Raw genomic sequence first — 24,509 nt, forward strand, 5'->3', positions numbered from 1 at the left:
TGGTTAACCCATGTCATGTAAGGGACCACAAGTAGTTAATAATAATATAATGGGCCCATGGTATTAGTTGATGGTATGAGGGAACCATGGTAATGACCCATGGTATTGTATGTATGAGGCCTATATAGAGGCTAGAGACTCCACATGGGAGATAGTCAAGGATTATTGTATGAACAGGCATATGGCTTGTGGAGTGTTCTCCTTCCTTAAGGAGTGAATGTATGGTGTTGCCCTACCCTAAGGGTTTTGAGATTAATAAAGAAGCATTTATCTATATTTGATCTTGTTATTCTTGGGTTATTTCTAATATCATAATATTTCTGGGTCAGAGCACCCAGAAATATTATGATAATAGAAATAACCCAAGAATAACAATATCAAATATAGATAAATGCTTCTTTATTAATCTCAAAACCCTTAGGGTAGGGCAACACCATACATTCACTCCTTAAGGAAGGAGAACACTCCACAAGCCATATGCCTGTTCATACAATAATCCTTGACTATCTCCCATGTGGAGTCTCTAGCCTCTATATAGGCCTCATACATACAATACCATGGGTCATTACCATGGTTCCCTCATACCATCAACTAATACCATGGGCCCATTATATTATTATTAACTACTTGTGGTCCCTTACATGACATGGGTTAACCACCTTATTTATTACTATGGCCCATCCCATTATTACATTATTACCTTGGGTACCTCCCTTGGTACCCCATATTATCCCCCCTAGGTATATAACATTCCACCCCCCTAAGCATGTTTCGTCCCCGAAACATGGGAAGAACATAAATAATAAGATCTACTCAAAAGAGTAGTCCACTGATACCATGCACGTGCATCTAGCCATCTAAGAGAAAGGTGAACCCTCGATCTCGCTGGTGCCTCGCTCGCTTGAGATGGAAGTTGACCGTGGCAGCTCTTCTGTGTTGATGTGTAGTGGGTGGATCTTCTCTCCTCGCTATCCGTCATGTGACTACTTGGTTTCCATCTTGATGGTTGTCTTGCGGGGTGATGTGGGTGATGATATGTTGAAGTTTTAACCCACGATGTCTTTTTCTTTAATTCACCCCTTACTGGAGCTTGACTATTATCTGGTGCATGTTGTGGTGCCTGATGTGGTGCCTTATCTTCCAATATTACTTCAACCACTGAACCCTCATCAGATGTGTCAACACCTGTTACCTTTTCGGCTTCAGCCTCTGTTTGTGTTTGATTATCGACCAGCAACTGCTCATCATCTAATTTGTCAGTCCCTGTAACATCTTCTGCTTCAACCTCCTTGGACTCTACCTGCTTATTAATGGAAATATCCTGTAATGTAATTTTCTTCTTTTTATACCAGAGCTTCATGAATTTCTTCTACACATTAATATTTATAGTACCCACTAATTCCATCCAAGAGTATCCCAAAAGAACATCCATGTTATCCATATCTGAAGCATAAAAATCACCATGAAACACATACTTATCCATAGAAAGTTTCAAATCCTTATAAATTTGAACAACCTCATCATCAACCTGTGTACTTTCAATTTGTTTCGCTGGAACTTGCAATTTTTTTGCCAAGTTGACATTTATGAGATTATGCTTGCAACTAGGATTTATAAAAACAATGATCTTTTCTTTCTGAATCAATCCATGAACCTGCAATAAGGATATACTAGTAGGAAATAAACCCACATGTTTCTCTTTATCTTGTTTTCTGGCATGAGACCATCTGTCTAAAAGTAATTTTTCAAATTCTTCATCAGGCAGGTCGGAACACTTCTTTTGGTTAAGTAATCCCCACCATGTGGCTGCCTCATCTTTAAAATTAAACACTATAAAAGTTCTCCAATGAGGTGTCCATAATAACTTGTGTTATTTTATGCATTCTTCAATAGTAGGACCATTATCTGTTCCTGTAGAACATAGAACCTTGCTAGAAGCCATGAAGAGAGTTTTGAAAAAAAAAAACACACACTTGGCGAAAATTTGAAATTGTCACAGTTTCGTCAATATTGCTTAGAATCTCTATTATAACCTATTTTTAGAAATGGAACAATCATTCTGCATCTGCCCATGTGGTAGAAATCTTGATCCAGGCACTTGAAATTTCAGATCTGTGCTGCTACTCTCCCGCCGTCACCAAAATTTCTGCAAAAAGAGCTGATTTTAAATCAGCGATATCTCCCTCATCCGGACTTCGATTCGACTGATTTTTTTTGTTGAAATTGGGTATTTTTTCCCAAATAATCCAGATCTGCAATTAGATTTTGCAGATCTTGTACCAGGACGTCTAGATCTGCGCCGCAAAATCGCTGCCCTGAAAATTGTCTGCAACCCCACTGATTTTTAAATCAGTGATATCTCCTTTATCCGGACTCCAATTCAACTGATTTTTTTTTGAATTCGACTATTTTTGCACAAAGAATCTAGATCTGTAATTATATTTTACAGATCTTGCACCAAAATGTACAGATATGACCTGCAAAGTCGCCGCCCCTGAAACCCTGCAAAAAATAAAAAAAAAACTCCACTATTGTGCCCAAGAAAGAGCTCTGATACCACTTGTTATAGATCTAACCCGGAAATATTATAGATTTGATATAAAAATATAAGACAATGCAAATAAACCCAGAAATAATATGAAATGATTATTTATTGATTTAACCCTTAAGGTAGGGCAACACCATACATTCACTCCTTAAGGAAGGAGAACACTCCACAAGCCATATCCCCGTTCATACAATAATACTTCACTCTCTCCCAAGTGGAGTCTCTAGCCTCTATATAGGCCTCATACATACAATACCATAGGTCATTACCATGGTTCCCTCATACCATCAACTAATACCATGGGCCCATTACATTATTATTAACTACTTGTGGTCCCTTACATGACATGGGTTAACCACCTTATTTATTACTATAGCCCATCCCATTATTACATTATTACCTTGGGTACCTCCCTTGGTACCCCATATTATCCCCCCTAGGTATATAACAGTGAGGATGCAACATTGGACATTATGCATGATTGGCAAGTCGTTTCATCATGGGTTGAGCAACTTAATTAGGGTCTAAGTCCACTAGAGGAGCATATGACACCCTCCAGGTGAAGCGTTGACAACCACGAGACTTTGGTTACTTGCAGAGCATCACTACTTCATTCCATGGGCACCTTCAACACCACAACAGTATGCATTTTTCCCCACATTATTCATGAGATGATGCACTTGGACCAATTTGCACCAACTGACTTAGCAGTGATCACATGGTTTGGGAGCTGATCCGAGGCCCAGATGAGGTTTGTCTCACCCTTTCAGACAAGGGAGAGCTAGCACCATTCTCCGAGTCCTCAACGATGGAGCAAACTCAAGCTATTCTATCTCTAGGAGACCCATGAGCCCCATTTTGTGCGCCAAATACAAAACTAGTGCCCACATGATGATTTGCATGGATATCTACGGGCCAAACCCTAGAGGACAATTTTTTGAGGCCTCTTCCTTCAATTTGGCACCAAGAGAGCTCAACGCATGCCTCCAAGAGGCTTACATAGGGATGATGTCAGAATTTTGGCCATCTTATGGGTTTATCTTTATGATTTTGCATTGGCTATGTGGCTAGCTTGTAACCACAATTAGATTTGCGTCTTGCCCTCCATTTGACAACTAAGAGGGGCTTCTAGGCTAAAATTAGACTTGATAGAACATGTATAAATATAAGAGACCTCATTTGAGTCTCTCATCATCATCACACTTGAGATTAGTCTTCTTGGGATAAATTTGCACTTGTTTCTTTGGCTATTGGAGATCTTGTGGATGCATTTCAATGTATGGAAGCTAGTTTACATTTCTTCTTTGGAGCTATTTCTTGGATATATTGCATGTCATCTTGTAAGTGCTTTAGGTGGATGATAATTTTCTCTTGAATTTGTTTAGTGTGTGGAATTGTTGCTTCTAGAATATGCTCACTTGTGTCCTAATTGTTGAAAATTAATTTTGGAAGGCTTTCTAGTTGAGTATTGCATATGTTATTCAATGTATAGCATGTAATGAATGTTCCTAGTGGAGGAAAATCCTTAAACTCTTCATGAAACTTCATTATCTCTTGAAGTGGGTAAATGTTTAGAATTGATACCTAGGGCATTGTTGGAGAAGATGTAACTAGGTTTGGTCTTCATGTATGTAATTTTGATATTTGTACTTATTCAAGAAAAGAGAAATTATTTTTTTGTATTATTTGTCAATGAGTTTCTTGCTCATTGAAAATAGGTTAAATACATTTTGAAGTTCTTCTAGAGAGTCAAAGTCAAAATGTCATTATGAAAAGACCCTTTGAGGGTATGTTACATCATGTAAGTCATCATACAAGGTCAAGGAAATAACTCCAATCATGGTCAAATCCTCTCCTAGCTCCAACGAGGTCTACAAGCAGCAAAAACGATGAATAAATGTGAAATATAATGCAACTGTCAAGTCGGCCTAGAAGACGGTCAAGTTAGCCTAATGGACAGTCATGTCGACTTGAGAGAGGAGGGACATACTTCTATAAATAGAGGTTGTCCACTCCTCATTTGGACACATACACTCAAGTTCTGAAATCCGCAAGAAAGGAGGTGACAAAAGGGAAGGACATCCAAGTAAAGGTGGATAAGAAGTCTATTAGGGCAGCGAAGGAACAACGAAGTTAAGGGGCTGATTTCTAGGGTTTTTGCAACCACACATGCGAAGAAACTAAGGACAATCTGCGGCCAGATCAACAAGGGTACATTCCTTGTGGTTTGGGCTAGCTATTCGGTCAACAAAGGTCTCCCACTCTAGCATTGAAGGTAGACTCACAAGCGAAGGATAAGGGACTGGTTTTAGGGTCATACATAGTCACACGTGTGGAAATCTGAAGTTGTTCTTGTGGCTAGGGCAGCAGAAAACTATAGTCACACATCCACCCTTGGTTGAGGCTGAAACTAGGCCTACGTGGCCTACTACACTAGCGTAGAAGAAATACCTTCAAGCGAGGAAGAAGGGCACTCCAACAAAGAAGAAAAGGAGGCTACAATAGTCACACATGCGAGGTGCAAGAAGGGCTTGACAACAGTTTAGGGCAGCAGCATAAGAGGCCTATTTCGGATGAGCATTTGGGTCTACAAGGTCTCCTAAGGACAGCAAAGAAGATTCTCCTTATAAGGAAGAAGTACCAGAAGATGCGCTGGAAGTGATAATGCAGAAAGAGGAAGGATTTGACTTATGCTTGGAGGAGATCTTAGTCAAGGGTCTAGAGTTTGGCAGTTGTTCAAATAAGAAGCTTCAATAAGAGAAAACTTACAAAGGGTTTCCCTCTCAAGAGTGGAGAGGGTTTGTCCTTGGCAGAGAACCAAATTCTGTGTTCTTGTTATTTTGTTTTGGTAGCACTTTGATGAAGCACACACATATGCACTAATAAGAAGTATAAGCTAACTAAGAAAAAGTAAAAAGACTTCACAAATTGTTATCAAGTCTCAGAGAATCATCATAACACTACTTTGCCCTAGATTCTCTAACATGGTATCAGAGGGAGGGTGACACATCAAGGAAAGGGCAACTCAAGAACACTCAAGCATCTACAAAGTTGAAGCATCAAGCTTAGAAGGCTCAACCACCTCAAGAACAAGAAGGGTCTACAACTCATCATTCATCAAGGAAGGCTACAAAGCTAGAAGAAGAGCCTTATATAAAGGCACCTACCAAAGAAGAGTAGATCCACATCAAGCTACAAGTCTTCAAGCACACCTCATCACCAAGCAAGTCCACTTGAAGAAGGCAACTTGAAGGACATCAAGATCCAGGGAAGACAAGCCATCAAGCTTTCAAGGAGGAAGAAAATCCATCAAATCTCAAAATCTATCAAGTAAGTATATGTCCCCTTCTGAATATACATCAATGTCTTTTTGCAAGGAAAGCAATAAATTGGTAGGCACCAATAACTTTCTTGCATGGAAGAAGAGGACTGATCTACTTCTCAAGGAGAATGAGCTCCTAGAATATGTCAAGGGGAACATCATTGTCCCTGCTAAGGAACAGACTCAAGCCTTAGCCAAGTACAATAAGGATGAGACAAGAGCTCAAAGGATTCTGATAGAATCAATCAAGGACTCTCTCATTCCCTATGTCTCCAAGTTTGAGACATCAAAAGAAATTTATGATAAGCTAGTAGAGCTATTCACGGTATCCACCACCGGAGAAGTATTATCTTTGAGGAATGAATTATACAAGATGAAGATAACAAAGGAAGGAATAGCTCCCTACTTCATGAACATCTCTGAGATGAGAGATCAACTTCAAAATATTGGGGAAGTCATGTCTGACAGAGAGATGACAACTGTTGTACTCAATGCTCTACCTGAGAAGTGGGGAAACTTCACATTAAGCATTTATGCCAAGAAGGAAGCAACCACTCTCAGTGATATGTGGTCTCTATGCAGAACAAAGGAGACTATACTTAAAGCGAAAGAAGATGTGGGATCAAAGGAGCAAGCATTTTCTACCATGGCCAAAAGAAGGGGTAAATTTGGCAAGTTTGGTCCACGAAGAACAAATAACAAAGACATGTCCAAGATCCAATGTTTTGGATGCCAAGAATATGGGCACTACCAAAGGAATTGTCCCAAGCTTAAGAAGGACAATAACAACAAGAGAAAGAGAGAAGAATCTCATATAACTCAAGAGGTGGAAGAGGACGGAAAGAAGCAAAAGAAGGAAGATGCTCCGAATCTCTACTATGACTAGGTCAAACCTATGAAACTGGATTCGCTGAAAGGAGGCTACGAGTCTGAATCCCATGAATCGGACACAATTCGTTGGAGATTCGAATCCCAGAATGGGACACGTCGTGTCCTAATGGGACATGCTCGAATCTTGTACGTGTCCCGTTAGGACACAACGTGTCCCAATTTTGGGATTCGAATCTCGAAAAAGGGAAACCCGCGGGCATAAAAAGGCGTTGTTCTTTCACTCATTTACCATTTCTCTCTTTTAGTTTTTCATACATTGAGCTGTGGGCAAGGAGCTAAGGGTTTGGAGCAAGGAGCTAAGGGTGTGGAGCATTCAGCAAGGAGATTCAAGCACCAAGTAAGTGCATTTCATCTCTATTTTTTTGCATTTCTATTACAGCGGTTTGTATATGATTTTTTTTACAAATCTGTGCATGTTTTGTTTATTTTTTTTTACAGTATTCATGTCTCAATTAAGGGCAGCAGTTAGGGGGAAAAGAAAGGGGAAGAATGTCTCCATTGGAGATGCCCCTCCTCCCCCAATATCATCAAAGTCTGCTGCAAGTAATGTTGAGGAAAGAGGAGGACCTAAAGACAAGATTGATAAATATCCCTTGTGGAAATATGTCACAAGAGAAGATGGGACAAGCACCAAGGGGAAGGGAGGAGGCAATGTGCAACAGAGATGCAACTTTTGCCACATTTCTTTCAAAAGCACATATTACCTTGTGAAAGGCCATTTGTTGGCTTTACCAGGTTGTGGAATTGGAGCTTGTAAAGTTGTTCCTTTACAAAAGAGGAAAAATATAGAAAAGGAGTTCACTATTGGTATGGCAAATGTGGTTGCAAAATCAAGAAAGACCAAGAACGAAGACCCCCTTCCATTTTTGAGGAAAGGGACCACCAAATTTCCATTTGAGAGTTCTATTGGGGGACAAGCAGCGAAAAGAAGAGCAATTTCACTTGGTCCAATGGACAAGATTTTTCAAAAAAAGAAACAAAAAGAGCTTGATCTCACCATTGCCTTCTTTTTCTATCAAAACTTCATATCATTTAATGTTGCACGCTCAACTCTATTTATTGAGATGTGTTGAGCTCTAATTCACGGGTCTCCATCATGATATGTGCCTTTTGGTTCAGAGAAGCTTAGAACCACATTGTTGACGAAGGCAAAAAAAGAGGTGCAAAAAATGCTTGAGCCTATTAAAGCATCATGGCCAACATCTGGGGTTAGCATTGTTTCTGATGGATGGACAGATCCAGCACAACACCCAATCATCAACTTCATGGTGTCTTCCTTGAATGGTCCAGTTTTCTTGAAAACAGTGGATACACTTCGAGAATATAAGGATGCACAATTTATGGGTGAGTTATTTATTAAAGTTATTGAAGATGTAAGTGTTGATTCTTGTGTGCAAATCATTACAGATAATGCACCTATTTGCAAGGCTGCTGGCATGATTGTGGAAGCTAAATATCCATAAGTGTTTTGGATACCTTGCATTGTCCATTCATTGAACTTAGCACTGAAATCCATTGATTCTGATGTGCTTTGGATTGGTAACATTATTGAGCATGAACGACATATCTGTAACTTTGTGCAAAATCATACAAATGCCCTCACTATCTACAAGGAGTACAACAATCTATCATTGTTGAAGATTGTTGATACACGGTTTGCCTCTTCATTCATAATGTTGAAGAGGTTGAGGGAAATCAAGACCGCTCTTGGGGCCATGGTTATTTCTGAGTTTTGGTCTTTTTGGAGAAAAACAGATCAAGTAGCCTCTAAAAGAGTGAAGGACACAGTGCTAGATGATGCTTGGTGGGAGAGGGTAGATCTAATTATTCAGATCATGGACCCTATCATTTCTTTGCTTCAATTTGTAGATATAGACAAACCCATCCTAGGATAGGTTTATGAGGGATGGGATTCCATGATTGAGTTTGTGAGGAGCATTATTCTACAGAGTGAGTGCCCCGAGTATGAGACATCACCAGAGGCCTTTGTGGCACTATACAGGATATTCTTGTCAGTAGATGGGACAAGAATTGCACACCTTTACATTGTTTGGCTCACTCATTGAACCCAAAATACTACAGCCATGAGTGGCTGAATGGTGGACCTTCCCGCAAATTCCCTCCTCATATGGATGGTGAAATCTCACAGGGTAGGAAAGATGCATTCAAGTGGGTTTTCCAGTATAGAGCATCCCTTGATGAGGTGGAGGATGCCTTTGCAGAGTTTTACACTAGCACTAGTCGATTTGCAGGATATGATGTGATTAGACATAGGGGAGCTAAGAAGCCCTATTTTTGGTGGGCAAATCATGAGGAAACGAGCCCTCCTCTTCAGCAGTTAGCCATGAGGCTCCTCTCTCAAGTGACTTCATCCTCTTGTTGCGAGAGGAATTGGAGCACATATGGGAATTTGTATAGTGTGAAGAAGAGCAGTCTTGAGCAGTCCAGGGCAGAGACAATGGTGTATGTGCACACCAACCTTCGTCTTATTTACAAGCAGAGGGAAGAGTGGTTGAGGGGAAATACAAAGATGTGGGATGTCTTTCCTGATGATATGGGTCTGGACAATAGTGTTGAGTTGGCATTGGCCAATATGGATCTCAATGATCCAGTGCTAGAGCCTGTTAGATTTGATGACGGTGATATTTGTGCTAATTCTGATGATGACTATGAGGATTGTAGACTCATGAGTCATGGGATACCTATTGCTTTAAGGCATGTATTCCTGTAGTTGTTTTATATTTTCTATTTCTATTTTCCATTGGCATTGCACTACCTACGTAACACATTTTGATTTGATGACTTAATGAGAAAACTACAGTTGTCAGTGTCTTTATCTTACTATCTTGTAAGTTGTCACTTGTATTTCATTTATGAATCATGATTTATGTGACATGTATTTGAATTTTGTATGTACTATGCATGCTATAATGTTACTAACTTACTTTGTAAACAATAAAACTAACATCTAGATGAAGATCTATGTTTGAGATCAATGAATTTGTATCATTAATGAGAAGTTGTGTAAGAGATATCTAATTTTATATATATATATATATTTAATAAAATAATATATAACGAATCCTACATGTCCTGTTCCAGGGGGTCAACATGTCCGAATCCGACTCTCGAATCCCCGTATCCTACGAACCCCGAATCCCCGTGTTAGGTGACTTAGGGTCAAACTCTTTTCTTCTAGACTTCTTTCAAAGTTTTGAGTAGAATAGGAGCATGTAGGAATAATCTAAATTGCATGGCTAGAATCACCCTCTAGGATCTAGCAGCATGATGTACATGGAGTTCTAGACACTCATGTAGATGTAGCATTTATGAGAAGAAAAAAAATGCATAAGTAGGAATATCTTCTAGAATATGGGAGCATGGAAAATATAGCTCAAAGATATTCATGTAGAAGGAGCATACCTAGAATAGGACCTCATATATGATGGAAGAAAACTTGATCATGATAAGAAACTTAGAAGACCTAAATCATCAAAGGTAGGAAACATTTGCAAGGCGAGGATCTTTAAGATCCTATGATGGAATCTTCAAGAGAAGGTTCGTGAACCAAGGCAGATGTCTCATTGGGAATCCCACTCATGGGATTCAAGAAAAGGGATGATATGCAGGTAGGCTAAGATGAAGCAAGAAGGGCTACACCAAAGAATGATCAAGGAGGATCAAGATGAGGTATGTATGCATCAAAGTTTAAGTCATGTCATCATTTGTATATTATTGAGTCATGGGTATAGTTCTATAACATGATCAAGCATGAAAGAATCTCTTTCACCAAGAACATGCTCGAAGGCATGCACCACGATGCAATGAAGGTCAACACAAGAACATGCTCGCATAAGGAGCATAAGATTGTTGACTAAGAAGAAAGAAGAAATGCTGACAAGTCCAGAAAGCAAGGGATGAAGGAATGCTTCCACAAGAAGCATTAGGTGGTTAACCGATCTATCTGAGAATAAGCAAATGAAGAAAGAGATCAAGCATGTGAAGAACATCATGATCACGGAGAATCACTATCTGACAAAATGCCTTGAAAGATAGCTTCTGAAAGAAGGCATGATAACTCTGAGGAACAAAGAAAGGACCCTTGACACCTATGAAGGCCTTGGAGATATAAAAGGTGCAAATCACTGATTCTACTCTATGAAGATGTCGTAATGAAGAAGCCATCCAACAAAAGGAAAAACAATGTTGAAGCAATATCAAGATGAAGTCATGATGGGCTACCAGGTCAAAGCATATAACCTAGCAAGTATGATGGAGCATCCATGAGGAGAGCATTCCAAAGCATGGACAAGATGACAAAGGAGTAGCCAAGATGACTAGAAGAACTTGATAGTCACTTTCCACGAAGCAATGACATGACTAACCAAGAAGGAAAGTGATGGATGGATGGTGCCCTACCAAGAAGAAGTTCAATCAAAGACTTCATGACATCAAGAAAGGAAGGAGATCATGCAGCTGAAGGACCCACAAAGAAGAAGCTGCTGATGAAGGAAAGAGTCCCCAGTTAAGAGGGAGCTCTGACAAGTCCCTGATCAAGAGGGAGTTTTGAATCACCCCTGATTACAAAGGAGTGACTATTGTGTTTTCCATGTCATGGGTCATGCAGGACTAACAGCCATAAGTCTAGATGAAGGCCATGAATGGAAATGTAGACACAAGATAGACACAACATTCTTGTCTTCACTTGGGAAGAAAGAATGGGAGGATTAGGTAATCATCTGGCATCTGATACTCTTTGAGGATGTGTAGGGCATCCAAGACAAGAGTAGGCAAGAGGACTGATATTCTTTGAGGGCTAGGAACCCAAGATAAGAATAGTCCTAGAAGGTCATACTCGAGAACACCCAGGTGGGTATGTACCTTGAGAGACAATGATGAAGGTGTCTATAAATCATTGGTCTCGCCAACATTGTGGCTCATGGTCTCGTAAAGAGATGGAGTTGTTAGTCAAGGCCTTGCACTATGACAATGTTGATGAATATGATGCTATAACAGATGGATTGCTAATCCGGTTTCTCTTATGTGAATTCTTCAAGATTGAAAATTTCCAAACACCTTGTAATGTTGTATGAATACCTCCCTAGTTAAGAGGGAGTGTTGGAGAAGATGTAACTAGGTTCGGTCTTCATATATGTAATTTTGATATTTGTACTTATTCAAGAAAAGATAAATTATTATTTTGTATTATTTGTCAATGAGTTTCTTGCTCATTGAAAATAGTTTAAGCACATTTTGAAGTGCTTCTAGAGAGTCAAAGTCAAAATGTAACTATGAAAAGACCCTTTGAGGGCATGTTACAACATGTAAGTCATCATACAAGGTCAAGGAAATAACTCCAAGCACGGTCAAATCCTCTCTTAGCTCCAACGAAGTCTAGAAGAAGCAAAACGATGAATAAATGTGAAATATAATGCAACTATCAAGTCAGCCTAGAAGACAGTCAAATCGACCTAATGGACAGTGATGTCAGCTTGAGAGAGGAGGGACAGACCTCTATAAATAGAGGTTGTCCACTCCTCATTTGGACATATACACTCAAGCTCTGAAATCCGCAAGAAAGGAGGTGACAAAAGGGAAGAAGAACAACCAAGTAAAGGTGGATAAGAAGTCTGTTAGGGTAGCGAAGGAACAAGAAAGATCAATGAAGTTAAGGGGCTGCTTTCTAGGGTTTCTGCAGCGACATGTGCAAAGAAACCAAGGACAGTCTATGTGTTAAAATTGCAACCAGGGCAAAACTTCACGTGGGTCATCTTATTCATCGCTGATAATATTTTTATTAGATTCCTCTCGTGGAGAGGTGTAGGATTGATATAAAGATCATCCAATTCCGATAAGTATCCATGGAGATATGAATTTATTTTGATTATGGAATTATTATCAAGCCGACCTACAACTCATGTAGGCTCAGAAGCCCAACAGTCGCATCTATTCAAACACCAACATTGTGTATAAATATAAGAGGACTTTTCCTCATTTGCACTCACTCTTCTCATCACATCTCTCTCTCTCTCTACTACGCAGAAATGAGTCTCTTCTCTACTGCGCAGAAATGGGTCTCTCTCTCACACATGTGAAGCCGGAAGCTGTTGAACTTGAAGCTGCAACTGCAGAAGCAAAGATTGACCTGCGTGGCCTAGAAGATATCCTCTTTGGAACTGCGCTATAGGTCAATCTGAATCTCCTCTGAAAGCCGCAACTTTTGGTGGTGGAATGAAGTCAATCCGACGAACGGTTTGCAAGATATCGACTGCCCTAGTTTGAAGCCGGAAACTGCTGAAACTGAAGCTGCAACTGCAGAAGTAAAGACTGACCTGCGTGGCCTAGAAGATCTCCTCACCTGAACTGCGCTGTAGGTTCATCTGAACCTCCTCTGGAAGCCGCAACTTTTGGTGGTGGAATGAAGTCAATCCGACAGTCGGTTTGTGAGATATCGTCTGCCCTAGTTTGATAATGAAGCTGCTAATGCTGATGCTACTGATCTAGGGTTTGCTACTGCTGATATGAATCAGATTTATTGTACTATTTCTCTCTGCTGAATTATTTAAGATAAAAGAAGATTTGATCAAAGGGTTTCCCCACAATTGTGGGGTTTGTCCCTGGCTAGCCGCCACATCTTGTGTCTCTTGTCTTGGCTTGTTTCTATTGATCGTTTAATGTTCTATCTGCACTTTACTTTATGTACATGTGATTTCTAATCTGTGGAATATAATAAGAAAAAGAAGTAAACTGTTATAAGCATAGAACATACCATAACTTAACACTACCGGCGAGATCAACTGGGGTACATTATTTGTGGTTTGGGCTAGCTACTCGGTCAAAAAAGGTCTCCCACTCCAACATTGAAGGCAACCTCACAAGCGAAGGATAAGGGACTGGCTTTAGGGTCATACACAGTCACATGTGCGGCAATCTGAAGTTGTTCCTACGGCTAGCGTAGCCTAAAACTACACTCACACATCCACCCTTGGTTGAGGCTGAAACTAGGCATACAAGGCCTACTACACTAGCGTAGAAGAAAGACTTTCAAGCAAGGAAGAAGCACTCCAACAAAGAAGAAAAGGAGTCTACAACAATCACACATGCAAGGTGCAAGAAGGGCTTGACAATAATTTAGGGCAGCAACATAAGAGGCCTATTTCCGATGAGTAGTTGGGTCTACAAGGTCTCCTAAGGACAACAAAGAAGGATCTCCTTATAACGAAGAAGGGGAGCCCTAATATTCTAGGGTATCCTAACCTAGAAGACAAAGTGCCAGAAGATGTGTTGGAAGTGACAATGCAGAAAGAGGAAGGATTTGATTCATGCTTGGAGGAGATCTTAGTCAAGGGTCTAGGGTTTCACAGTTGTTCAAATAAGAAGCTTCAATAAGAGAAAACTTACAAAGGGTTTCCCTCTCAAGAGTGGAGAGGGTTTGTCCCTGGCAGAGAGCCAAATTTTGTGTTCTTGTTAGTTTGTTTTGGTAGCAGTTTGATGAAGCACACAAATATGCACTAATAAGAAGAAGAAGTATAAGCTAACTAATAAAAAGTAAAAAGACTTCACAAATTGTTATCAAGTCTCAGAGAATCATCATAACACTACTTTTGCCTAGATTCTCTAACAGGCATTGATTATAGGCCTCCTTAGAGATGTTTTATCTCATTTTGAACATCCTAAGACTCCATATACCCAAAGGACAAGGCACTAGTCCAAGTCCTTGGTGGTCAAACTCAATTCTTCTCCATAAATTCTCCTCTCTAAATTTCGGTCCTCTTAAGGTAGGACGACTATCTAGGGCTTAGAGTGAATTGCATAGGAGGAGGTTTGGTGGGATTCCAAGAGCCTAAACATCAAGCCTAGGGTCTTGACTACTTGACCCTAAAGTTTGGTGGGCATCCACTTGGATTTCGTCCATAAAATCTCTTGCCCTAGGCATTGCCCTAAGAGGGAAACCCTAGCTAGTTTTTCCTCAACTTGGGGACTTCTTTGAGGGTTGTATGAGCTTAGTACTTGGTGAAGTATATCATAAGAAGCCCTTTCTCCTCATTGCCTTGATCTTAGGAGTACCTTCATCCATGATTATTCACAAAACCCTAGGTCTTGCGCAATTCATCTCTAGGTCTCTTATAGGGAGTGAAGTACCTTTTGAAGCATTATATCATAATCTTGAGCTTTCCTTGAGAGGTCCTAATCCATCACCTTGCACCCTAAACCCTAGAATATCTATTAAAGGTGATTATTATCTTACCAAGACTCCTCCCATTGGTGAAAGTCCATAAAGAGCATGGGACCTTGGCTGTGGTGATAGTGGGCCATTGTCCCATTGTTAGCACGTAGCCTAGTTCTTGTCTTGTATGGTTTCCCTCTCCAAGGCCTACTAGATTTTCTAGTAAAAGGTCCTAAGTCAACCAAATCAACAAAAGCTCAAAATGCTTGGAACAATGTGTACTTGACATGCCACGTACAAATTTTGTCAAAAAATTGAAAGCAAGAAGCAAATATTTGAAGTAAAAGGTGGTCATACACTCTATTGTGGCATGTGTGGGTTAGAATTGGCAAATTGAGGTCCATACCTAACATGAAGGGACAAGTTTTATGCCAAAAGTTATCTAGAATTATTCTGAACAAAACCCATGTTCTAAATTGATCAAATTAGCCAAGGTGTTGGATATCTAGTGTGTCACCCATCCATGCAAAGGTGACGCCCCACATGTGTTAGGTCAATCTAGTCAATTGGTAGGTCAAACTTAGCCATTGGGGCTAAGTGAACATTGGAGGAAGTTAAGAGATAAAGGAAAGACAATTTTTCAAGTCAAAAAAGTCCAAGGGTGTTGGAAATCAAGTCGCATGGACCAAATCAACCTCCTCAAGCTAGCCATTTTCTCCTTCAAGTGAATGTTGAGATTATTGAAGTCAAACAAATGAAACATTGGATCATGTGTGGATGAAATTAGTTGTTAGAAAGTGGAGAAACCTCTTTAGCAACCAAATAGGACATCTCTTCAACCAAATCAAGCCTAATCAAGTCAATTTAGCCGTCCTATGCTAGCCATTTTCCTAATTGAAGCAAGTCGAACCCCTCTTGTGGGAAATTATCTCATGTAAAAAATTATTTTACATGTAATAACTTAGTCTATAGGTTGTGGATGACAAGTCAATTAATTATTTTTGGGTGAGGGTTTCAAACCAGCTGTTACAAGGAAACTTATATAAGGTTCGTCCCTCCAATTTTGTTGTTATTGAACAATGAGATCATAATGCCATAGTAAAAAACTATTTCTGGTGCAAACAATTGTCTTGTGGATTGGTATTTTCTATTCCTTTTCTTCTTAGCCATTGTTGAGGATAGCTTCATAAGACTTTTGCAAGTATCCCAATCACACAAAGCTCCTTGGGTCGATCCATTGAGGGAATACAAGTCATGTGGAAGAAAAGTCGCTCTAGGAGTCCTCCATTGCATGTTAGTTTTTGGTAGCATCGGAAGTAATTTAGCCTTGAAAATTGGTGGAGAGGCTAAGGCACATGAGTTCTAAAGAACCCAAAAACCGTTTGGTGAAATTCCACCCGGATTGTATTTTATTAAAATAATTAATATTTTTAATGGAGTTCCTAAGTCTAAACTTAGGGAAATTAAAATATTAATGGGTATTAATCAAAATATGGGTGAGAATGATCTAAAAGGTGGATCAAGTCATATTTTAATCTTAACCGTTGATTAGAGACTTAATCTCGGCCATTGAAGACTCAGTAGGAAAAGTATAAGATGGAGGCTTGGGGTTCATTTGGAAACATAGAGAGAGAGAAAATTGATCTGGAGTTCGATTTTTGGGGCTAGGAAGCTGAGAAATTCGAACAAAGTGATCATTTAGCAGTAGAGGGGCAGTGAGAATCTGGGAGAAGGACTTTCGGGAGAACACTGACAGGGAGGTGGAGAGAGCTTGCAAAGAGGCAGCGCAATAGCCGGGAAAGGCTGACGCTAGGCCAATCTGGGCCCATGCAGAGCCAGAAGGGCTAGCGCAGAGCAGAAAAACTGCCTGTCAAGAAGAATCCAGAACCGTCGGAACAACCGAAACTATTGGGAACTACCAGAATAGTCGGGAAAGCTGACGCAGAGGGTAGAGAAGGTGATGCAAAGCTTGAAAGGTTGATGCAGATCCTACGCAGAGCCAACACAGAAATCGCCGGGGCTAGCTATTCTTGTGCCAAATCAGCCATAATTCTGCTGGGTGAAGTGAAGTAAAACTCACTCAGATTTTCCGCCAGTATTTTCTCTGTAAAGGATTGCTAGCTGAGCATCCTAGATTTGTATTCAGATATTTCTTCGGCATAATAATAAACCCTCAAAACTGCTGCACCGGTTTTCGCGCATTGGGTTTTTTAGGGGACTATTGTGTCCAAAAATAAGTGTGTCCTATGTTTCTTGTTCTTTGCTTTATTTTCTGTTTCATGAGACCAAATATTTAATTAGTGCAGGCTGTAGAAGTAATTTGCTTCAGTATTCAGAAGAATAACTTGATGAATGTAATTTAAAAATCAAGTAGGTGAAGTAGATTCAAATTTGCTACAGTAGGGGTTCCTTTACTAGTTCAACTTTTCACATGGTATTAGAGCATTCATTTTGAAACAGGAAGAGCAGGTCCAGTGTTGAGCAGTGAGGTCGAAAGCTGCACTTGGCAGCAATTCGAATCCCCTTAAAGGGATTGTGCAGTCCTTGCCAAGAAGCAGATACGAGGAAATCTCTCTCTAAGTGAGACGACATAGAGGTACGATTTCCAGTTCGTGGGTTTGCAACGGCAGAGGGAGTGACGCAGAGCCTCAACACAGTGCTTGAAGGGCACAATTTCTGCTGGGACAGAAATCTGCTGTAAAGGAATGAAGACACGTAGAAGGGGAATTTTCTCCTCAGAGAACTTTCTGCCAGAAAGTTCGAATTTCTCACTTGTTAAGCAGTGACTAGAGGAGTCAGTTCGACAGTTGGGTGAAATGGCATCGCATGGGCTCAGAGATTAGGACAGGTTGGAAGGAGCTTCCAACTATGTCATATGGAAGACCAGAATCTTAGCTGTTCTGGAGGAATATGATCTCGAGGCCTACATCAAAAGTGTTGTAGTTGTTCTTGCTGACAACGATCAAAAGAAGAAGTACAAGGCTGAGCAGGGGAAGGCAAAGAGGCTCATTCTCGATGGAGTTTGAGATCACGTGGTCTCACACTTGCAGGGAAAGTTCAAAGGATACAACCCGAGAGATGTGGGAAGCCTTATTGTCACTGTATGAAGGCTCTTCCGAACAGCGAAAGATGTATTTGGAGCAAAAGTTGCAACAAACTTTGATGCAGAAAGGAGAAGGGGTAAACCTCTATCTTCAATGTCTTTAGGACACTAGAGACTAGCTTGCTACAGTGGGTTCCACTCCTCAACCAACTGCGACAGTGAGGATAGTCCTGAATGGAGTCTCGGATGAATGGCAAGTTTTCGTCCAAAGCATATTGGGCAGAGAAAAACTGCCTTCATGGGAGGAGATGTGGGTGTCTCTTCAACAGGAGGAGTTAAGGAGGGACCTATTGAAGGTCAACCTTAGTGGTAGCAGTGGGAGTGGCACAAAGACGAAGGAGGAGGAGAACACAACTTTAGCATCGAAGGGACAGCAGAAGCCAAAGCGAAAGAAGGACATTTCAAAGATGAAATGTTTTAGTTGTGGTGAGATGGGCCACTATGCATCCCAATGTCCTTTGAAGAAAAAGGACAAGCATGAAAAACATGATCCTAAGGCTGCTTCAACGAAGATTGACAAGGATGAGTTTGTCATGAGTGCCCACGCATCTCCAAGCGGGAGATGGGGAGATATTGAGTTGTGGTCGAGAGGACTACATGTGGGTAGGATCTTTGAGGAGTCCACCTCTTGGATCAATTCCTTGCTATGGGAGCCCAAGATTCAGCGGTAGCGAGATGGACTTAGTGTCAAATGATGCAGTGGATTGTTTGGAGGACAGATGCAGTAGCTTGGGACCAGAGACTGATCAACGCAGAGCAAAGTTGGCTGCAGTGTAGTTGGCACAGTGCAAGAGTTAGCAGCAGCCCAGAAGATTCAAGGGGTCAGAATCAGCAGTAGTCAGATACCAAGATTCATTGTATTATGTTGAACACAGTTAAGTTCAACTAATTTTGGATGTTTTTCAATTGCTTCTCTCAGCAACTGAGTTGCAGTACGAATGTAGCGTTAGCAGTGGCAGTGCTAGCAGGATAGCAGATGCAACGTTTGAGAGGGAGCTATAGTACAGATGCAACAAAGGCAGTGGTAGTGTCATGGGTAGCAGCAGCACAGTGTTGGTGGCAACAACAGTGCGGAAAGGGAGTTGCTTCAGAAGCAGGGAAGCATGAAGTTGGGCAATGTTGCTAGAGCACTTTCCTCGCTAAGAGGGAGTGTTAGTTTTTGGTAGCATCGGAAGTGCTTTAGCCTTGAAAATTGGTGGAGAGGCTAAGGCACACGAGTTCTAAAGAACCCAGAAACCGTTTGGTGAAATTCCACCCGGATTGTATTTTATTAAATAATTAATATTTTTGATGGGGTTCCTAAGTCTAAACTTAGGAAAATTAAAACATTAATGGGAATTAATCAAAATATGGGTGAGAATGATCTAGAAGGCGGATCAAGTCATGTTTTAATCTTAGCCGTTGATTAGAGACTTAATCTCGGCCGTTGAAGACTCAACAGGAAAAGTATAAAATGGAGGCTTGGGGTTCATTTGGAAACACACACGGAGAGAGCAAATTGATCAAGAATTCGATTCCTAGGGCAAGGTTTGCTAAGGATTTCGAATTAAGTGATCATTCTGCAGCAGAGGGGCAGTGAGAATCTGGGAGGACTTTCCGGAGAATACAAATAGAGAGGCGGAGAGAGCTAGCAGAGCAAAAAAGTTTCCTGTCACGCAGAAGTCAGAATTGCTAGGAACAGCCGGAACAGCAAGGAAAGCTGACGCAAAGGGCAAGCCAAAACTACCGGAACAGCCAGGAAAGCTGACGCAGAGGGAAAAAGCCGGAACTATCGAGAACAACCTGCACTGTTGGGAAATGCCGGAATAGCTGGGAAAGCTGACGTAGAGGGTAGAAGTCGGAACTGCCAGGAACAAGCAAAACTGCTGGGAAATGCCAAAACGACTGGGAAAGCTGATGCAGAGGGTAGAACCTGGAACTGCCGGGAACAACCGAAACTGCCAGAACAGCAGGGAAAGTTGACGCAGAGGGAACTTTCGGGAACAGCTAGAACTACCGATAACTTCCAGAACAACCGGGAAAGTTGATGCAGAGGGCAGAAGAGGTGATGCAAAAAAGTTGGGGTTAACCAATCTTGTGCCAGATTAGCCAAAATTCTGCCAGGTGAAGTGAGGTAAAATTCACTCCGATTTTCTGCCAGTATTTTCTCTGTAAAGGATTGTCAGATAAGCATCCTAGATTTGTATTCAGATATTTTTCCTACATAATAATAAAACCTTCATAATTGTTGCACCGGTTGTCTCGCATTGGGTTCTTCCAGGAACTATTGTGTCCAAAAATAAGTGTGTCATATGTATCTTGTTCTTTGCTTTGTTTTTAGTTTCATGAGATCAAATATTTAATTAGTGTAGGCTGCAGAAGTAATTTGTTTTAGTATTCAGAAGAATAACTTGATGAATGTAATTTAAAAATCAAGTAGGTGAAGGAAATTCAGATTTGTTGCAGCAGGGGTTCCTTTGAGTCTAGGAATTTTCACATGGTATCACCGTATCAGAGCATTGATTTTGAAACAAGAAGAGCAGTGAGTCCGAAAGCTGCCCTTGGCAGCAATTCAAATCCCCTTGAAGGGATTGCACAGTCCTTGCCGGGAAGCAGATCCGAGGAAATCGCTCTTTGACTGAGACAACAGATAGGTATGATTTCTAGTTTGTGAGTTTACAGAGGCGGAGGGAGTGACGCAGAGCCTCAACCCAGTGCTTGAAGGGCGTAGTTTTTGCTGGGGTAGAAATCCGCTGAAAAAAGAACAAAGACACGGAGAAGGGGAATTTTCTCCTCAGAGAACTTTCCGCCAGAAAGTATGAATTTATCACTTGCTCAGCAGCTGAGTAGTGCTAAGCAGTGACTAGAGGAGTCAGTTCGATAGTTGGGTGAAATGGCATCGCATGGGCTCAGAGATCAGGACAAGTTGGAAGGAGCTTCCAACTATGTCATATGGAAGACCAAAATCTTAGTTGTTTTAGATGAAAATGATCTAGAGGCCTACGTCAAAAGTGTTATAGTTGTTCCTACTCACAACGATCAAAAGAAGAAGTACAAGCCCTCGCAGGGGAAGGCAAAGAGGCTCAATTCTTGATGGAGTTTGAGATCATGTGGTCTCACACTTGCAGGGCAAGGATAGAGCTCGAGAGATGTGGGAAGCCTTTTCGGCACTGTATGAAGGCTCTTTCGAACAGTGAATGATGTATTTGGAGTAGAAGTTGCAACGGAATTTGATGCAGAAAGGGGAAGGGGTAAACCTCTATCTTCAATGTCTTCAAGACACTAGAGACCAACTTGCTGCAGTGGGGTCCACTCCTCAGCCAACCGCAATGGTGAGGATAGCCCTGAATGGAGTCTTGGATGAATGGCAAGTTTTTGTCCAAAGCATATTGGGCAGAGAAAAACTACCTTCATGGGAGGAGATGTGGGCAACTCTTCAATAGGAGGAGTCAAGGAGGGACCTAGTGAAGGTCAACCTTAGTGGCAGCAGTGAAAGTGGCACAAAGACGAAGGAGGAGGAGGAGAACGCAGCTTTAGCATCGAAGGGACAATAGCAGCTGAAGCGAAAGGACATTTCAAAGGTGAAATGTTTTAGTTGTGGCGAGATGGGCCACTATGCATCTTAGTGTCCTTTGAAGAAAAAGGACAAGGATGAGAAACATGATCTTAAGGCTGCTTCAACAAAGATTGACGAGGATGAGTTTTCCATGAGTGTCCATGCATCTCCAGGCGGGAGATGGGGCGATATTGAGCTGTAGTCAAGAGGACTACATGTGGGCAGGATCCTTGAGGAGTCCACCTCTTGGATCAATTCCTTTCTACGGGAGCCCAAGATTCAACAGGAGTGAGATGGACTTAGTGTCAGATGATGCAGTGGATTGTTTGGAGGATAGATGCAGTGGCTTGGGACCAGAGACTGATCAGCGCAAAGTAAGGTTGGTAGCAATGCAGTTGGCACAATGCATAAGTCAGCAACAATGCAGAAGATTCAAAGGGTTAGAATCAACAACAGTCAAATTCCAACATTCATTGTATTATGTTGAACACAGTGAAGTTCAAGCAATGTTGCACGAAGCGGGAGCGAAGCGGAAGCGCGGAAGCGAAGCGGGAGCGCGGAAGCTGAAGCGGGAGCGCGGAAGCCGAAGCGGGAGCGCGGAAGCGTCATTTTCCAAAAATCTAGGAAGCGAAGCGTCCGCGGAAGCGTCTGCTATATATATATATATATTTTTATATTTTTTTGCATTTATACTCAAAACAAACATCCCAAATACCAAATTAATTGTAGAAGACATGAAAACATGCATATTTTTGCATAAATCAAGATAGATATGGCATCCATGATTCCATTGTAGTTACTAGTATGTACAACAATCATCTATATTCTAGCTATTACAAACATACATCAAATTTTTAAGCATATTATAAAACATAAAACATTTAAGCATATTATAAAACATAAAACATAGAGCATATTATGATTTATCTAGCAAGTGAGCAACTGTCAACATTTGTCATGTCCAAAATTCAAATAATAATGTTTACAAAATATGTCACTTGGTCACCGCCAAGCCAAAAAGGTTCAAAATTCAAATTCACAAGTCTACAAGTCTAATGAGTAATCTATGACAAAAAGTAGTAGATTGTGAATATATCTACTAATCTCTCCTCCTTCCACCACGAATAGAACGTGATGGCGGGCCTCCACGTGGTGGCAATGAAGAAGATGGTCCCTGTGTAAGTCGTGGCACTGAAACTGATGAAGAAGAACCCCCTGCTATTGGTGTTGAACCATGGAACCTAGGAACCAAGGGACCAGATGGGGGTGGGGGTGGTGGCATATCAACACGGTCATCATCATCCTAGAATCGCTCAAAAAATTCATGCAAAAAAAAAAACACTAGTTAACAAAAAAATTAAAAACATGAATTAGAGAAATGCTTTATAAGGGAAAATTGGAAAATTCATACCACAATGGACATACCTGGATAAGAGCATCCTCTAATTGCTCTAGTCGCAACACTCCATCCTCCAAATTGGGCTCCTCTGGATTCTTGTCCCAAATCAACAAGTCTTTATTAGACTTTGCATCTTCACAGTAATGGGACAACAATCGCAAGTTGTAATGAACATAAACCAAGCTCTCTGCCCGGTCTAAATTCAACTTGTTCCTTTTAACACTGTGGATGAAAGAATAAGAGCTCCAACACCTCTCTGCAGAAGAAGTGTTTACCACCTGTGATAGCACCCGCAATGCCAAACTCTGTAGAAGTGGAGTACCCCCTCCATGCATGTTCCACCACTCAAGAGCAGAAAAAGTCTCTCGATCTTGAATTGCATGCATGCTCCCAAATGGACCAGTGTTGAGCGTATAGTTGCTCACCTGTCTCCGTACCAATGCAGCCTCCTCCTCATCAGGGATTAATTTACTCAATGCAGCCATATATTTTTCGTGAACCTCTCTATCTTGGTGTGGTTTTTTCCTGCTTCCCCCCCCAGGTGCTGGTGTTGAAAGCCATGATGGATGATAGTATTTAGGTGTCAAAACATATGCTAATGCATGCAATGGAATATTTAGCATTTCCCATCGGTTTTGCACCTCTACACGAATATATTGTACAAGGTGGTATCTCTAGGCTCAACAATGTCTTTAATCTGCCCCAACATGCTATCCATTTGCTCATACACCTCCCCAATTACTGGTCGATCTGAATCTGCAAACTTGATCATGTAATAAATTGGTTTGGTGAATTGCAAAACATATTTAACCTGTGACCAAAAGTAACTGTCAAGAACAGTGTCCTTGATTGCATTAGCACCATCTGTGTCAGTGTTAATTTCATCCCATGTTTCAGCACACACCAGATTAGTTAAAGCTTGTCTCACCCTCACTAGCCGCCTAAAGGTGAGGTAATAACTAGCAAATCTTGTCTTTGCAATTTTAAGCAATTGCAACTTGGAGAAAGTGCCATAGAAGTAGTTTACCCTTGTATGCCCTGTGATGAATTTAATGAGCTGCTTCCCTTTCCTGTAAACCTCAGCAATCCACCCACAATCTTTGTGTTTCACAATATCATGCATCAAAAGGTTCAATGTGTGAACCAGGCACCCAGACCAAAAGATGTGTGGATGAGTACGCTCAATAATTTTTCCTGCTGCCTTACAATTTGCTGCATTATCTGTGATCACTTGAACCACATTATTCGGACCAACATCTTTGATTGATTTCAATAGGAGATCTGCAATGTTTTGTGCAGTTGCACTGATGGAGGAGTCATGACATGCAATAAATACTGCACCACTAGAAGAAACACCAAGAACATTTATCAAATGTTGGTTTCTAATATTTGTCCACCCATCTGATACAATGGATACCCCAGAATCCACCCACTCATGTGTAAAACGTGTCAAAGCTCTTTGAACCTTAGCTTTTTCACTTTCTAATAACACTGTTCTAGCTTTCTCATAGTTGGGGGCCTTGTATCCTTTTGGGGCTTCATTG

General features: G+C 41.0%; 2 protein-coding genes across 2 annotated transcripts in view; both read right to left on the reverse strand.

Moving 5' to 3' along the window:
• The window catches only part of LOC149266363 (fumarylacetoacetase-like), a 308,380-nt gene that overhangs the window by 25,180 nt on the left and 258,691 nt on the right, over positions 1-24,509 (reverse strand). The gene's annotated exons all lie outside the window — the stretch shown is intronic.
• LOC149266364 (uncharacterized) lies at positions 22,479-23,587 on the reverse strand. Its single transcript, XM_089395941.1, has 2 exons — positions 22,992-23,587; positions 22,479-22,869 (listed from the first exon to the last, which is right to left on the reverse strand). Exons 1-2 carry the CDS (start codon positions 23,448-23,450, stop codon positions 22,666-22,668), a joined length of 663 nt encoding a protein of 220 aa, XP_089252067.1. The 5' UTR covers positions 23,451-23,587; the 3' UTR covers positions 22,479-22,665.

Source organism: Pinus tabuliformis, chromosome 6 (assembly GCF_031772625.1).
Source record: "Pinus tabuliformis cultivar Carrire ecotype Pingquan chromosome 6, CPIR1, whole genome shotgun sequence".
In the NCBI taxonomy this organism is placed as follows: Eukaryota; Viridiplantae; Streptophyta; class Pinopsida; order Pinales; family Pinaceae; genus Pinus; species Pinus tabuliformis.

What these genes read in the sequence shown, in the direction of transcription:
- LOC149266364 (XM_089395941.1), bottom strand. Translation starts at nt 23,450, where the DNA reads ATGGCTGCATTGAGTAAATTAATCCCTGATGAGGAGGAGGCTGCATTG. An exon ending in TAGAGGATGCTCTTATCCAG is followed by an intron (nt 22,870 to 22,991) that starts GTATGTCCATTG and finishes GAGCGATTCTAG; the next exon opens with GATGATGATGACCGTGTTGA.